Source organism: Gallus gallus, chromosome 4 (assembly GCF_016699485.2).
Source record: "Gallus gallus isolate bGalGal1 chromosome 4, bGalGal1.mat.broiler.GRCg7b, whole genome shotgun sequence".
Taxonomy (NCBI): Eukaryota; Metazoa; Chordata; class Aves; order Galliformes; family Phasianidae; genus Gallus; species Gallus gallus.
Genome location: NC_052535.1, coordinates 24,685,466 through 24,702,651, shown reverse-complemented (window position 1 = coordinate 24,702,651; position 17,186 = coordinate 24,685,466). Strand labels below are relative to the sequence as shown.

Here is a 17,186-nt window from a genome sequence, read left to right as displayed (position 1 = left end):
GAAGAGAAGGCTGTGGGGTGACCTCATTGCAGCCTTTCAGTACCTGAAGGGAGCCTATAAACAGGAAGGGAGTAAACTCTCTGAAAGGGTAGATAACAGCAGGACAAGGGGGAACGGTTTTAAGTTGAAAGAGGGAAGATTTAGGTCGGATGTTAGGGGGAAGTTCTTTACCAGGAGAGTGGTGAGGTGCTGGAATGGGCTGCCCAGAGGTTGTGGATGCCTCATCCCTGGGGGTGTTCAAGGCCAGGTTGGATGGAGCCCTGGGCAGCCTGGTCTAGTAAATGGGGAGGTTGGTGGCCCTGCCCAGCAGGAGGTTTGGAGATTCATGGTCCTTGAGGTCCGTTCCAACCCAGGCCATTCTGTAATTCTGTGATTCGGTGGATTGTTCACCCACTAATAGGGAATGTGAGCTGGGTTAGATCATCGTGAGACAGGTTAGTTTTACCCTACTGATGATGTGTTGTTGCGCTAGTAATCCTAACACATTATGTTTCATAAACATATGTAAAAATATAATAACATATAGAGAAATTATAAGCAATCCTGCAAAGTGAAAACATCAGAACAACCAAATGTGATTCAGGAAGAAAGGATACTATAGGTGAGTGTAAGAGAAAAAAAAGCACACCACATTTCCCACTTGCTCAGTTCAGCAAGAAATTGACTTAAATACTGAAACTCAAAGAATGCTTTTATCTCTGTAAAACCCTGAATACACAGCCTTGTAATATCAGTACCATTAAAACAGACCAGTATAACCATTAAATATTACACAAAGTCATTGGTTCACTGGAAGCACTTGCCTTCAATGCAATCTCCTTGTAATAATTTTTTAATTGAAAACTCAAACATTTACCATCTACCTTTCACTCATTAGGAACTTAATTATTTTGATCTGAATTTTACACATCTGTCAAGATCATCCAAATATTGAAATCCTTCAAGCAGAAAAATGAAATGCAACAGTTAAATTATAGAACAGAACTCACAAGCAAAAAAAAGGAGTTACTGCAGCAACTCTTACACCCCTGTATGTGAAATAGAAGATAAACTCTGAGTCTTTCTCTGACTCAGCTGGGAAGCCTTGGAGGCCTCATGAAAATATGAAAGTACAATTAAAACAAAATTGCTTAGACTGAAGGGATGACCTTTGTGTGAGATACATGTTCATTGTCTGACTAGCGAAGGCATTTCGTCCCAGTGACAGAAGAGAAGGAACGAGATAAACAGGACAGCACATGAGAGCAAGAGAGTACCTGAGCAGCATCAAGTGAGGGAAAGGAAGAGGGAAACTTCAAACTTTAATTATTTGAACTTATTTTTTCCACTATGACAATTTTAACAGCATTTTAAAAATTCTTAAACCAAAGGCTTTCAATTGTGTAATCTCAGGAAGCAAAATTTTTCTTCAAGCTTGCTGCTAGTATATCACTATCTCAATTTTTCACTGTAGAAATACATCAACTGCATTTGAGCCACCCCTTGGACTCAATTTGCTTTACTGAAATGAATGTCATTAAGGGAAAATACTAAATAATTGTAAGTTTTCAATACTAATATACTAAATCTATTATGAATTTAAATTGTTGTGGACTTCATCAAGAAAGTTTAATTGAGTTAGCTTCTTCATTCAGTTTTTTTTTATTATTATTATTTTCTCAATATTTTCTTTTTGTTTAACTGAAAACATTAACCAGATTTTAATGGCACTCAACCCATTTTCTTCAATACATTTTTCAGCTGCTGCTATCATCCTCTAGAAGTCAAATCAGCATTCCTCAAATGGATTGGTATTTATCAACTATATAAAATAGACAAAAACACAGGCACTCTGTCCAATAGAGAGCTGAAGACTAAGGAGTCAACAAATTAAAGGTCATTTTGAGTGTACTTTTATTTGCAGACATGTTTTTCTCATCTGACTTGTTATTTTCCTTACTACATTTCACATAATTTCCTTGGCAATAGTCCTACAGACAATTTTCAAATTTATTATGAACCCTGACAGAAGAACCACTGTTTCTTTTGCAAAGTCAAGAGTCCATACACAAGGCACTGCTAAGAGCCAGGCACCGGTTTGAAAAGGCATGAAAAGAAAGGGATTGCATAATTTGGGAATGAATCTTATTTTGGTGGCCCTGTAAGACCACTTCATGCTGATGAGCTTCCAGCTGTGCCAGAAATACAAGTGGAATAGAAGGAGAGCACCTGATAATCTTTACAAGCACAGATGGTGACTGATCCCACACCTTCACTAGGATGAATCATGGGCTAATATCTGTATCTTCCACACTTCTGTACTATCCAGCCTATCACTGCTGAGTCTGAACTCCACTGGCTTTGATCTTAGAGTATGAAAACAGAAAGCATTATCTTAATTTGATTTAAAAACCATATGGTGCAAAATGCACATTTCAAAGAAAATGCAACAAACTAGTAATTTGCCCATGTAAAGACACATATGGAGTAAAGATAAAGCCATAGGTTTCAGGTTGTAGTGACTTGATGCTTCACATTTCCGGGGAAAAAAATGGTATTTTATACAGCATGTATATATCAAACAGATTTGCTTTAATAAATCTGTATTGAGTAATAACAGAAAAGTAGCTGACACAAAAAATGATTAAAAAAAGGTAGTGCCTTACAGAGGTCATATGACTGTTGCCTACATTTTATCTTGGGAGCAAAAATTTGAGCTGTTTACAGGGTACTGATTCCATTAGCTTTGCAAATGCTAGTTGCTTTCCTGACTAAATACACCATTTGGTGAGGATACTTAAAGTTGACACAAGCTAACACGTAGAAGTATTCTGAAGTGCTAAGTTTATATTTTACATATCTTTGCATGCACACACGAATATATCATACACACACACTATGTATTATATATTATCAAGTCTACCAAACAAGTGATTGCATACTTAGAAAACAATTGTTCTGCTTGGTACAACAGTCAATGAAAGAATTCCCTGGAGAAATTTTTACACTACCCTTTGAAATGTTGTGTAAGCATTGCTAGCATCATGCCCTGAGCACCGTGGTCTTTTCTACTATCCTTACTATTAGTTTTAAAATTCAGCTTGCCTTCCATAGCCAAACACTTGAGTCATACTTCCCCCTTGGTATTATTTCTGCTACTGCATGTACAAGATCTCTGAAAGTTGTCCGTACCCCTGGTTCTCACCATAGTTTGTTTTCTGGAAGTGTTAAACTGACTCCTGAACAGACATCTATTTACCCAAGCAACACAGCTCCCTCCACTGGATAAGCCTTTCCTATTCTTACCTCCACTGAAGTCCCTGTGACAGCAAAAAGGCTGTTTACAGCATAAAACAGTATCTAATAAGGCCAGCAGAACAGGACCTGCTTCTCTTGCTCAGCTCTTAGGCCTTTGATCTATTTAGTTTGGGCGTCTGCTTGAGTTGATAACTAAGAATTTGGCTTTAATTGTCTGGCAGATTAGTATTTTTAAACCACAGTACCTTCAAATGACTCTGCATATGATAATCATTTAGCACAAGGATATTCTTCATGCAAACCTTTATGGCAAGCATACTGAATGAGAGAGAAATGAATATAACGGAATTCTAACCTCCTGTTTTTCTTACCAGAGAACATTTCTTGACATGGGACAGAAAATGAAAAACACAATTAATATAAGTTAATGTAAAATATAATGGAAAATAAACCTGAGGACAAGGAATGAAACAACAAAGCTTTGCAATATAATCAGAGTTGGAAGAAGATTGGAAACCATCAGCCAATTAAATCACTTCAACAAAAAATCTGGCATATGTCAGGAGGTAGCAGAGGAATAATAAAGACAAGTAGGTATGTAACTGCAAGGTTATGATTAAATTTCATAAGCTGCTGTATCCTGTCAAGAAATTATCAGCCCAAGTACAAGCTCCTGGTTTTCCAGAGAAGTTTTCAAAAGCATGGGCAAAGACCAACTGCAGACAGATTGGTAGGATCCATTGCAGGTAGTTAGATATTTCTGTAATCGGGTAAGTTCAAGCAATAAGATTGTTAAACAAAGAGGACACCCTAACAGTAGGTACTGGGACTCTGGCAGCAGCCAGCACATGAACATCAGCATACGTTGTTAGTTTTGCTACTTTTTTGAATATGCATATTTTACAAAAAAAGTATGCACTAAATAAGCAATCCAGGATTTGCCTTTGTTAAATGAATCTTCAAGTTATGTTTTCGTATTTCTTGAAGGAAAGAATGGTAGCAGCTACTAACCAGTCCTCATTTTGTTGCAGATTTCAAGCCAATATAACATAGCTTCAGAGTTCTGTTCAGACGGAATTGCCACTTGTATACAATTTTGCTATTTGAATGATGTAAATTGCCTGGTCTTTTGCCCAATTAACATTCACATCATTATGTTTATGCCTACTATGGATTATTGAAGGGTCCATAATACATCGGAAGTTGTACTATCGGAGAGAACTTAATATGCCTAAATTTATCTATAGTGACTCTACTGAATATGTTTTCCAAATATTTTATAGAACAAACATTGGCAGAAGATGCCGATGCCCTCCTCTTGTGTTCACGAAAGTCAGGTGTACCTCTTTGAAAGAGTTCAACTCGAAGCAAGAAAAGTTTCAATTACATTTCAATTATTTTTCTTAAAAGCTTCTTACTTCACTTTTCATGATTAAATTCTATTTTCTACGGTGCAAGATATTCTTGTTTAGGGACTTGATGAAATGAGCACTATTACTTTTCCACAACTACCAATGCACAGGACTAATGTTTTCCTTAAAAGTATAAATAACAGTTTCCCCCCCCAAAAAAGATAGTTTTCAAACTCAGTCAAATCCGTAGACAAGCTGTTGCACTGACATATCTTGTTAGTCAAGATACTTGAATTATTATAGTATTATATATATATATTTATATATAAACTACTATATTGTAATTTTTGTTGTTGTTATTGTTGTCGTCTTAAACATACTGAAATTCTATCGAGATTGATGATGGTAGCTGCCTAACACAGCTGTCTAAGACAGCCTAGGAGAATCACAAAAGGTCCCTTCAGTAGGACATACACAGAAATTCCCTGTTTGCTGAACTTTCTTCTAACATCCAGGCCTTCCTCAAGGTTTGTTACCTTTTTCCCCCTTAACAAGTCCAGATGAGAGAAGTCAGCTCAACACTAAATTATTACTAGCACACACAGCCTTTCCTCCTACCTAGGTAAAGAATTCTCATCTACTAAGGTTTTCACCAGTGCCTTTTTACATATTTGAGGACATAGTAAATCCTACCCATGAAACCAAACTTTACTCAAAGGCAAAGTTCTGAATGTTGTATATAACAATCTTAGAAATAAATGTAATCTTTTTTTAATGTAAATTGTACTCAAAACCAAAAATGCTTCATACAAGAGCTGCCAAGCAGTTCTTAGAATCTACAATAATACTCCAAGTATACTGAAATGTCTCTTTTGTTCTTCCCTTTCTTCAGAATTTGCCAAGAACAATGCTATGTTGACTTTCTTGCTCTTAAATTTGTGAGCATTAATTTAAAAAGAATTCCCTCGCTTCTTGCTCACATTTATTTATTTTTTGTTTAATTTCCAGGCCCCTTGCAAAGAATCATCACTTTCAACATTAACATCACCGTGTCCATGCAGGACACGGACAGTAAAATTAGAATGTGCCAGTTTGGGATCATGCTTTCATTTGTCAGACATGTCCTAAGCAGCAGCACTAGCATTTGCTTTAGTGTGCCAGCTCACCTTCTAATTTAGTTCTGCTGAAAACTTTGGCCCATACCTCTCTCAGTCTCTTAGATTTATCTTGTTTTTTTTCTTTCATTTCAATCAATCCTTGATCAATTTTATACTCAAAGAGCCTGATAAAAGGTACTATTTAAGTCAAAATCAAACTGAGAACCTCTCAGAAAACATTGCATATTATGGGTGCTTGGATTTGATTTGCTCTGTCACTTTCAAATATTAAATCCATCCAGTCTCAGTTAGAAGCAAAGAAAATAACAAAAGTTTCAGAAGTCAGTATGTTTCATTTCAGTGTTTTTAGTCCAAGACTATTGTAAGACTACCATAAGCTGTTTCTGCAGACAGATGGTACATTTCCTCCTGTATTTTCTTGTTCAAAGGTGCATCATAAACTCCTTTCATACTGATCTAAACCTTGCTACAGAAGAAAGCAAACAAAGCCAACTGCACAGAGTCCCTGCCTCCTGACCTTTGCCATCTTTATTCTGCAACAGCATCTGGTTATTTGTGGACCCGCATTCCAAACACTTTCAGCACCAACTGAAAATGAAGAAAGTTCTTAGTGCTTAGGCTGAGCTTCTGACTTCTATTTGCTTCTTAGAAATGAAAGTCTAGTTTTGACATCTTGGAAGGAACTAGGAGCAACATGACTTGGGCAGCAAAGGTACGAGGGTGGCAACAAAGGAATAAAACCACAGCAAGGCAGAAAAGAATGGGAGACCACCTTTTGGAGGCACTAATAATTTACATAGGCTTGCAGCATGTGTTTGACTAAAAACTTAAAAATGCCCACACACAAACTAATGGCTAGACCAGTGTTAATTTTCCTCCGTCTCCTTGTTTATCCTACATCCTTGATTATTTTCAATGAACCTGAAGAACACAGAAGTCCTGTGTGCACAGTTATGGGGGCGAGTACGCTGAACGCTCATATTTTATATCTTATTCAAGGATGTTTGACTCTTCCTGTTAAAACACTGATTAGCGTTTATATAAGCAGGATGTCCAGCTAGTTCTCTCCATTTACTAAGGGTCAGGAAACACTGCCAGGAGAAGAAAGAAAAAAAATTAAAAACATATTTCTCACCTATCTATTACCTTTCTTGTTGTGGTTGTTGAGTGTTACAAAAGAGTTTCAGAATTGTATTGCTGCAGATTTTAAATAGCTTAAAGTTTATTCAGTACCCCTTAACAATATGTTGATAAAGACATTGCCAAAGAGGAAATTTCTCAGCAATAACTGCTACCATGTTTGGATCATGTTATTCTTTAGTCTTAAACAGACAACTGAAGTAACAGAAAGCAGAAGCAGCACAAAAATGGATTAGCCATTTACATTTACAATTTCAATTTTAAGTTCCTATACGCTGTTATGTTTTCATCACAGTCACCTCTTGGAATGGAAACAAAAATGGCACTCTACTCCCTGATGAGGCTGTCATTAAAACAGCGAACAGACCAGCACGTCATTTCAGTATCCAAGTTGTTTGTGAATATTTTGAGGAACATGAAAGGCATGGTTGCGCCACTGCTATGTGGCTTTAAATTTCTAAATGAGGGATCATGAAAGCCACTGGGACCAATACTGTCTCACAAAACTGAATTTATGGTAGTACAAACAAATAGGTTATGAAAATACAGCTTCTGATCCATCTGATTAATACAAGACGGGAAGCTCTATTTTGAGGTGAAGCTGAAGCAGCTTTCCTTCTCTTCAAGTTTGTGTAGTTTTACTACAGCTGATTTATCTTGAAACAACTCAATTACAGCACTTTCACATAAAAAGAGTACATTTATATATTTTTACATGCAAATATTAATATTCTAAGCATAGGCAATCTAGCTTTCTGAGAAAAATTAGATCTCATTTCTCATAAGAGAAATTGTATTTAAATTATTTGCAGTCCTGCAGGAAAGAATCATCCTTTTAGAAGTGTTCTTTGTTCTTTCTTCCTCCATACTAGCATTAGTTATTTCTACCATAGTAGAAAACAGATTTAGATCAAAGTGTTCTTGTGGATAGTCCTTATTAGCAAGTTATCAGCAAGGCCAGGATCTAAAGGGTTTACAGTCTTGAAAGAGCACTACAGATGAAACTGAAGTGCCCCTGGAAGGACCTTTGCACTTACCCTTACGAAGTTACATTTTATTGCGATCACTACTTTCCAAAATAAACAAATGTGTTACAATTCTACTGTACAGATGAACATTGTCCTGTGCATTTCCAAGTAAAGTGACATGAATGTTTACAACTTGGCCTTCTGCTCAGCCTTAAAGAATACGGAGATGTCAGTTATATATTACCCCACTCCTTTTTCCTATCAGAAAGAGTGCTTGTTGTTTTTTGTTTGTTTCTCATTTCTGTAGTGACAAAGCCTTTGTCTTCCATATTCTTATCCTAACAAATAAATACTGCATATATAACTGTATATATTTCTGATTGACAATTCCAGTTCAAAATTATTAATACCTACTTAAAAAAAGAAAGAAAGAAAGAAAAAAAGAAAGGAACAAAGAAAGAAAAAGGACTTTTGGAGAGGTACAGAAAACCCACTAGCACATAATTCAGTGTTAAATCACGTAAGAGACGTGGATTATCTTTCCATAGATCGGAAACGCTCCATTACTTTTTATTTCATACAAATAAAGGTACCAGAGCTCTGCTCTGGGTGTCTTTCAAACTACACAAGAACACCTGTTTTTCTATCTGTGTTTTCATCCAAAGATGCAATAACTTAAAAACAAAAGCATAAATCAGTGCCCAACATTCAAGCTGAACATTTTTGTGGTTGTTCTTCCCCAGGTAAGGCTGCTTAAGAAAATGACATTAACATATACATTAGTAGAATTAAATAGAAAAGTTTTCCACCAATTCCAAAATGTTGCTCTTCCATATAAGAGCAAACCTGAAGCTTTGAAAGCTGCAAATACAAATACCTGTTCTCTGAGCTTCAGCACCTCAGGCTCCATTAGGCAAGCTCCAGACTTACACCTGCCTTCAGTCTGTTCCAAGGCCTTAACCACTGGATTGCTGGCTATTCTTATGTGTTGGCTTTTTTTCCTAACTCTTCCTAATATGGTCTAAATAGTGACTTACTACTTGCATACATCTAACAGTTTTTAAAGGTATAATAGTTTTGTATCGTATCCTTAAAGCCCCAGAGAAGTACAACTAAATTTAAAATAAAGCAAATTGCTATCGGGAAGATCAAGTGAAGGGTAATTCCAATGAAGGGTAAAAAATAGTGAAACAAAGAGTTTAATAAGGACCATAAGAGACATTCAAGAAATGGTGGAACTAAACCTGCTTGTTAAAAAATGTCTGAGACATTGTTTACAAAACAAAAGAAATTATGGAAGACAAATCTCAGCAGCTGAGGCATGGAGACATAAGTGACAAATAATTCAGCTCAAGTAATAGTATTACATTCACACCAGCATGAACACACGTGTCTTTAATTAAGGAAGTTCCATCTACTCACGCAGCAGCGATCTCGATACATATTTGCCTGATTTACTTCTTATATTTAAGAAACTTTTTTAATAATAGTCTCAGCTATACCGATTAACTAGCTATACTCACAAACTATTAGTGATGCCACATATAGACTCCTAGATTTCTTTTTAAATTATGTTTCTTCTGGTTTTTTTTCTTTTTAATACTTCTTGAATACATTTCTAAAAATCAAAAGTCAGAAAAAAAACCAGCAAAGATCCAACTGTTGAAGAAAATACCAATGATAAATTCATAAACTGGAATCTTACTTCTTTCAATTTTTAACCACTATTACCTGGAAAAGTCCAGTGCATGCTAGCTGCTCAAATTCCCCAAACAGGACACAGCAGCAGAGATCAAAACTACAGAAATTTGTTTTTTTGTTGTCAGTTCAACAGCTCTTTCTCTTTTCTCTACGTAAATTCATGTTGCAAACAAGGCATGATAAAATATTGTGCATTTTGACAATATTTAGCACTACTGTCTTTTAAAATTCCATGGTAGTAAAGCACTTGATATTGACTGTTTTCGCAGTAACAAGTAGTAAATTCTTGGTAAAACCAAGTTTGTGAGCTGGTAGTAATATCATATTTCAGTGCTCCAGAATGCATCCTTATAGCCATTCCAACACCTCATCCTCAACAGTAAAAACCCATCTAATCCACAGAGGACTTAACAACTAACTGAAATCAAAATCCAGGCTCCTTTGCATCTCTGACCGTGTCAAAAGTTTGGCTACAAGTAGTCATGATGTCAGTCTAAGAACTAAGCACCTAAACCACTCATTTTCCTTATAAAACCACTAACTGCTTTGTGTTCTTTTAGATAAAGATTATGTTCATTGAACACCAAGAAAATCTTTTATCTTAAGCTCAAATTGGAAGTTACGTCCAACTTGGTTAAGATATCTACTATCTTCTGCTAGCCAGTACTACTTCAGTTGTTCTTATTTGTATTTGCTTGATAACGTTCAATGACATCTTTGGTGAAATCATTAGACAGTGATTTTACTCTGTTTTTTAAAGCAAAGAAGTAGGAGCAGACATCATACAACATAAAGTCTATTACACAACTTTCTCTCCTTTACCTAGGACAACAGCACTTCTGGGAAAAAGCTTTGGTGTGAAATTTGCTTTTAATTATTTTACCCAAGATGCTATCTCCTTCCCCGACAAATGGGTCTTGCAATGAATGAGATGGGTAGAGGATCACCTGGGTCAGTCCACACCTCCCATATATGCAATTGCCACTAAATATTCCACCATTCTGTCTTTCTGCTTCTTTTATTCCTCCTTCTCTTCTGCAGTTGTCAAAGGCTGCTTAGAATGATAATGACCAACAGAAAGAAAAAGGTAGTGAATGCAGAGATGGAGCCCTGCCAATTTGCTCCCTTAGGCATGTGTTTCTGTGTCCTCAAGATCAGGAAGATGTAGTAAATAGTTGCTAAAAAAAACAGTATTTTTTATGTTTTGAAGGATATCCTGTGAAAACATGAGATTTAGCAAAATGACCTTGCTAAGCTTGAAGACCATATTTGAGTTTTTTTTCAAAAAAAATAATTAATGACCTCTTCTAATTATCAATGCAATTGAAAATAAATAGCATTTTTACTCCTTTGTCACACTGCAGAAATTCTTGAGGGTAATAGAAAAGTAGAATTTTCCCAGTACTAAAATAAAACCATAAATTAACAGTGAAAACCCACTTTTACATAAGAATGTATTGCTAAAATAAGGAAAAGATATGTTGTGTTTTTTTTTCCCCTTTCTCCCTTCCTTAGGCTTTTCATTTTCAGTTACAGGAGACAGCAGAATCAGTTGGATGCTAAACATAATAGAAGAAATTATACAACTAATACACACCTGAAAATCCATTGCCAAAAAAGAAAGAAAAAAAAAACAGAAAAGAAAATATAATAAATATGGCTAAACAGTGTTGAAAAATGAATAGCATACAAGAATCTCAGGCCACTATGACATCTGGACACAGTGACTAAGGAAAAAGAGCAGAACAACAGACACTAATACATATTACTTTTTTAGCAACTTCATATAGAACTTGGTGTATACAACAATGCGTTTCCCTTTCATATAGTACTATGAAAAAAATTATATACTCAGATCTTTGGGATATAAATTACAGCAATAAGAAGTAATAAGGAGATTTGTTCAATAGAAAGGCTTACTCATCTTCTGCTATTTGTCTAAGGGTAACTTACTCCTGGCAAAAATTTACTTTCAACAGATAACAAGTTTATAGGAAAAGAAAGCAAAGCAAAGCAAAGCAAAATACTCACAGCTTTGGTTTGGCAAGCACAGGTGGTGGCTCCTTTGCAGGTGAAAGCAAGACAGCTGGAGATGAGATGGGCTTATCACCATTTGGCTTGCTGTTAATCATTCCATTTACTCCATGAATGGGATGGATACCATTTGTTTTTTCCTCAGATGAACTGAGATCTAATTGAAGGGCTGTCACTCCAGATCTCAATTCAGTGTTATTTATTTGGTGGGTCTCCATGTGTTTCGTAGGAGAAAGCTCAAGAGAGCTAAATTCAGTTGGAGGAAGTGGTGGGAAATGGTGGAAATCATCACTGTTGGATTTTCTTGTCAGTGACTCATGACTGGAGTTTTCTGAGTTGGCTAAAAGAAATCAAGAAGAATATCTCTCTGACAAGTCATGAATTAAGTAGATGGTACAGACATGCTGTACATTGAGCTTGTTAAAAGTGACATCACTTTGCTTTTGTAGAGGTACTTTTCTAGATCTGTTGATAATTTATCCCGAATTAGACGTGTGACTGGCTATTCACTTTTGGACTTCCTGAATAAGAAACCTTCTAGATACTTCGCAATCTGTTCCATAAGTTCACTCACTAACTGAGATGGCCTATGGAACAACAACAGCTGAAACAGCATTCCCTCCTCCTGGACTGTTAGCATCATTTAAAAACAAATTATTGTAAAACTCTGAAGGAGGTATTTATACATAGCACATTGACAATGGCAGCTGGGTTAGTGCAGTCTGTATGTAAACATACTACAAAACTAAACATAACATGAACAAAGTTCTGTGTTTTACAAAAGGCATATGCCACCTTCAGTAGCAAAGTTTCATCTATTTTCATTTTGCCTTTGCTGCCATCTAGTCCCAGAAGCCTAAAGCTTAAACATCAGCCAAGCTCGTAGCAGGCACTTTTTAAATGTATTTTACATGAATAAAAATACTAAGCTAGGAGGTGAGTCAACATAAAAATTCAGTTTGAACAATCTGAGGTAGACAGTATGATTTATAAATATTCATATAAACATTGACAGATAGCAATGTAAGTTAGAAAGAGGTGTCAGATTACTCTTGGCTGCTTGCACCAATAGTAGCAGTAGGGGAGGTCAAGTTTTTAGCTTTGTAATCACTTCACTCAAATGGTTTCTGCTTTCTGAATAGCAAGTCTAGGACAAAAATAAGACCAGTTTCATTCATTTACGTGAGGCTTCCATGTATCTGCTGGAGTTATTATATGATATTTTCTTTTTTTTTTTAAAGGATGCAGTGCTTTATCGTCAATCTCACTGGAAATATGCCAACTGCTTGACTAACACCTTTTGTTTGCTGTCCTCTAGAGAAAAGCAACGCTGAGATGATGCTTCACTCTATCAGTAGTTCAACTTTTGAAACAGATCTCTAGGGATCGATCTCAACGCTATCTGAGAATGAATAAAATCACGTTCATCCATCCCCCATCCAACTGCTACTTTTATATATTCAAATTATATCAGTCAGTGCTGCGGGAGCATTCAGAGAGTGAGATGGAGATCTGAAAAAGGGACCCCTGTATTATGGCAGCTTTTTTCTACAAATGAAGTAGACATCATGGATAAATTAATTATCTAAGACCCATGATTACCCTCCTCTTTCCTTTTGTCACATACCTGAGCAGACAGTTAGTTGTGCGCTGCTTGTTACTGAACCATATTCATTTGTTGCTGTGCATGTGAAAAGTCCTGAATCTTCAGGAAAAGTTTCTGCAATTACAAGAGTACATATCTCTTCTGGAAATAAACAGAAAAATAAACCACATTATAAGCTGCTTGAGGAACCATGTAATGTTTTGCATTGCATGTTAGAAGAACACCATGAAGTACTCCTTAGCCAAATGCTGGGCTTCCAAAGGACATGGCTTCAGTGAAAATCACTTTGTATGCAAAAACAAGTAAATCTACCAATCTAGGTCTTCAAATATAATGTTCTGAAGCATAATTTTGCAATTACTAGTCTGCAGTTATTTTACACATGGAATATTTTTTATGCAGAACACATACTAATTCATACAAATCAATTTAATGGTTTCTATATACAATTAGAACTTGTAAGCTCTTCTTGAATCTACGACCTAAATAATGCCACTAGTATGAGTATCACATCATTGCTTCTTTCCCTTAAATTTTCTTATTTAATGAAACAGTTCAGATCAAACCCCATTCCCAGTAAAGCCAGAAAGTATTTTGTCATCACTTTAAATTGAATTTTCTATGCAAACTGACCAGAATTAACAACTCTGCATGCACAAGGTATGCCCCTTACGTAGAGTTTGAAAGGATGATTTCCATTTCTGCACAAGAGGGAGGGATGGATGCATAGAAAATATAGGACAAAACAGCATCCTCTGAAATTCTTCAGAATTCTGGGACACAGACATATTCTGGAGCTGTTGAAAATCTGTTCTGCTTTGATACACCATCATCTCATATATGCTTCCTGTCTTGATTATACCAGAGCTCTGTTCAGGAAACTTCCACAAAAGATGGGCTATTCATATTTCAGGTTGAGCCTCAAGATAATATTTTCTAAATCCATTCTGTGCTCTTATTATGAACATATTTAATTATCTACATGCTATTTTTCCAGATTCTTCAGAGAAGTCACTTCATCTCATCTGTAATTCTAAATGTATGCCAATCTTAAAAAGACTCACAGTGTAGCTAATCTAAATCATCTTAGAATTTACACAACATGCCTACCGAACTTTAATCTTGGACACTGTTAAGTCATGTTTCATTAATTAATCAGGATTTCCTTTTGATTAAGCTCATTTTCTAGTCTAAAAACCAATCACAGAAAAGCACTCGATTAAAAACATATTTCAAAGTTTAACAGAACTCTACTTCATTAAAAAGAAGGAAAGAAGGAAAGAAGGAAAGAAAGAAGGAAAGAAGGAAAGAAGGAAAGAAGGAAAGAAGGAAAGAAGGAAAGAAAGAAAGAAAGAAAGAAAGAAAGAAAGAAAGAAAGAAAGAAAGAAAGAAAGAAAGAAAGAAAGAAAGAAAGAAAGAAAGAAAGTGTTTTGAAGACATTTGCATGGGATCCCAGATATAAAAAAGTAAAATAATCAGTGGAATATAGCAAATAAAAGCAAAGTGAAAAGTGCAGTAAAATGCTTCAAACTCCATTAATTTTCAGATGAAAAGTATTCCGTACGAGACATTCAGTAGGACCAGCCTCATTTCTTTTAGATTAAACAATGAAGGCATTTTATAGTTTTTTTGTTGTTGTTGTTGTTCTTGTTGCTTTGTTTTTGTTTTGTTTTGTTTTTTTCTCTTTTTCGTAGTTGTCACTGCAGATGGGCAAACCGGTGTCTCATTTAGAAAGTTAACAAAAAAATTATGGAATATTTCCAGTTATAAATGACAATGCATCCAAGAACTTAGTGTACTGGAAATGGACTAAAAATGAATGACTAACTAAAGACTTGGCACAGAGCTGATTTTCAGACAGCAGAACATGGTGGGTTGGTTTTTTTTTTGGCAACACAAACCAGTCATTCTGTGTAGCTGTAAGAGGCATGTCTGGTAATACTGTAGCACACTGGGTCTTATCTGACCTAGATGAAGATTAAATGACTCATGAAAGCTCTTATCAGGAAAGTAATGAGTAACACAAGCTAGTTTTTGAACTACTGAGATAAGCTTTTTTCAGTCTTAGTGTGTCCTAAGCAGTTTAAGCACACGTGCATACTCCTGGATTGAAGTGGCTCTGGGGACGCAATCTGATACATGCAGCCTTCTAGTTTCCTGTTAAATGAACAACAGAATTCTGAAAGCTGGGTGAAAGAAAATAATTTTCACCATGCTAAGAACTGCTATTTGAATGAGGGCAAAGGTACTACAAAATATAACAACCGGTGGAATTTCCATTTTCCACACAGCATAGCTAATTCATACTGTTCTTTCAGTTTTGCAAGTATGATCACGTGAGATGGGCAGATCTTTACTTTTCAGTGATATAAGAATTCTAACGGATTCAACTGTGATATGGCTTGTTTACTGAAGCAGTATATTGGAAAATTATGCAAGTTAAACTGAAGTAATACCTGCAAGAGAAAATTATATTAAATCTGTAATGAAAATAATGGATGCTTAAAACTCAGTCTACCTAGCTGGATGTGCAAGCTAAAATGTATTTTCTACTCAATCATGAGAAAACCAACTAAAATAAAAGCATTATTAAAAAATAAATAATTAAAAGAATTTTAAAATAGAAAAAAGAAAAGAAAAGGAGAGAGAGAGAGAACTAATTAAAAGGTAGATTAGGCTAAAAGCATGTGGGAGCAACACACCACCATTTTCTTTAGTCATTTTGCCATCATGCCCAAATCAAGAATTGCTGACCTTCGGGGTCATTGCTGAAAGGCTTGCCATTGTGGAAAAGGTAGAAATAAAATACTGGTTTGACATAAGAATTCTGGAACGTTATATGGATACAGAATGCTCCAAGTATTTTTCTAGTTTTAGATCCTGATTATATAATTAGTTTTCTTTCTGTTGCTGCGCTGAGTAGCATCTGATGATCTGAAGATGTCTGTTCTCCTTCCCGGTAATCATCAACTAACAAATAATTTCATCACAAAAATGGGTTCCAGAAAGCAGCTCTGAAATGCTGTTCTCAGGGCCTTAAAACATATTTAACACTTGACTAAACTAATACAAAAGCACTCTGTGCACTGAAACATAAAATGTTTAGACATGCAAGCACTCGACTATTTTGTCAGTTGCTTAGAAAGATTACATTTTACAGAGTGATCCTATAATAGTTCATGAATCTGTTAAGAAGAATATTCTTTGCTAAGACTGAACTTCACGGATTTCATCACTGGTGATGTATTCACTTCAGAATATTTCTATGTATCATGTTAAACATAGAGTATTTCCTACAGCTGCATCTTCACCTCCACATGTGATCCTTAGCTTCCTACGTTGCAAGGCACGTAACAGTCCTGAGGAACAAGTAGGCTCTCTTGCTAGTAGCCCCACGGCCAAGCAGCCAGGCCTGGCCCCCAGTGCTCCCAGCACAGCTGTGCGCTCCGAACACTGCCTGCGCCGAAACCGGGACACGCGAGGTGCTGACTCCAGTTATGGGAAATAATTGGATGCTCTGAATTGATGCACTGGCTGAACACTGGGAACAGCGAAAGTAGTGAGAGAGATATTCAGACTGTAGTCGTGGTTCCCTTGTTCTCTCTAAACTATGCAAAGGTTGTACGCGTACACTGACCTACTGAAACTTCTGTGCACTGAATTTCATCAGCTATCAGAAAGCTCATTTTCCTAGGGGAAGGAGTTCTGAAATATTTACATATATTTTGAGTGTCAAACATTGTGCAAGAATGAAAGGGGGATTTCTAAGGGAGTGAGTTACTAGAGGTGGAACTTTGGGATGCAGCAGCCAGACAGGAAAAAAGAAAGCACAATCCAAGAGAAATGATGACTGTCTTTAGAGATGCTTTTGGTGAACACATCAGGAATTGTGTCTCAGAAAAATAAAAACAAACAAAAAACACCATGTACATGTGGCAATTCCCTGGCAATTTAAGAATAATTACTTCATATAGTTTTCTTCTTACATGCCATCAGACCATTGTTTTAAATGTAATTCAATACAGTTTGC

General features: G+C 36.0%; 1 protein-coding gene across 8 annotated transcripts in view; it reads right to left on the bottom strand.

Annotated features, from left to right (window-relative positions):
* Nucleotides 1–17,186, bottom strand: part of PALLD (palladin, cytoskeletal associated protein) — a 187,558-nt gene that overhangs the window by 97,679 nt on the left and 72,693 nt on the right. For all 8 annotated transcript variants that reach the window (XM_046940708.1, XM_040699532.2, XM_040699531.2 and 5 more), the window contains 2 exons: nucleotides 13,178–13,297; nucleotides 11,548–11,890 (listed from right to left, as the gene is read on the bottom strand). In XM_046940708.1, coding sequence (XP_046796664.1) covers nucleotides 11,548–11,890; nucleotides 13,178–13,297 — 463 coding nt within the window. The remainder of the gene's footprint in view (nucleotides 1–11,547; nucleotides 11,891–13,177; nucleotides 13,298–17,186) is intronic.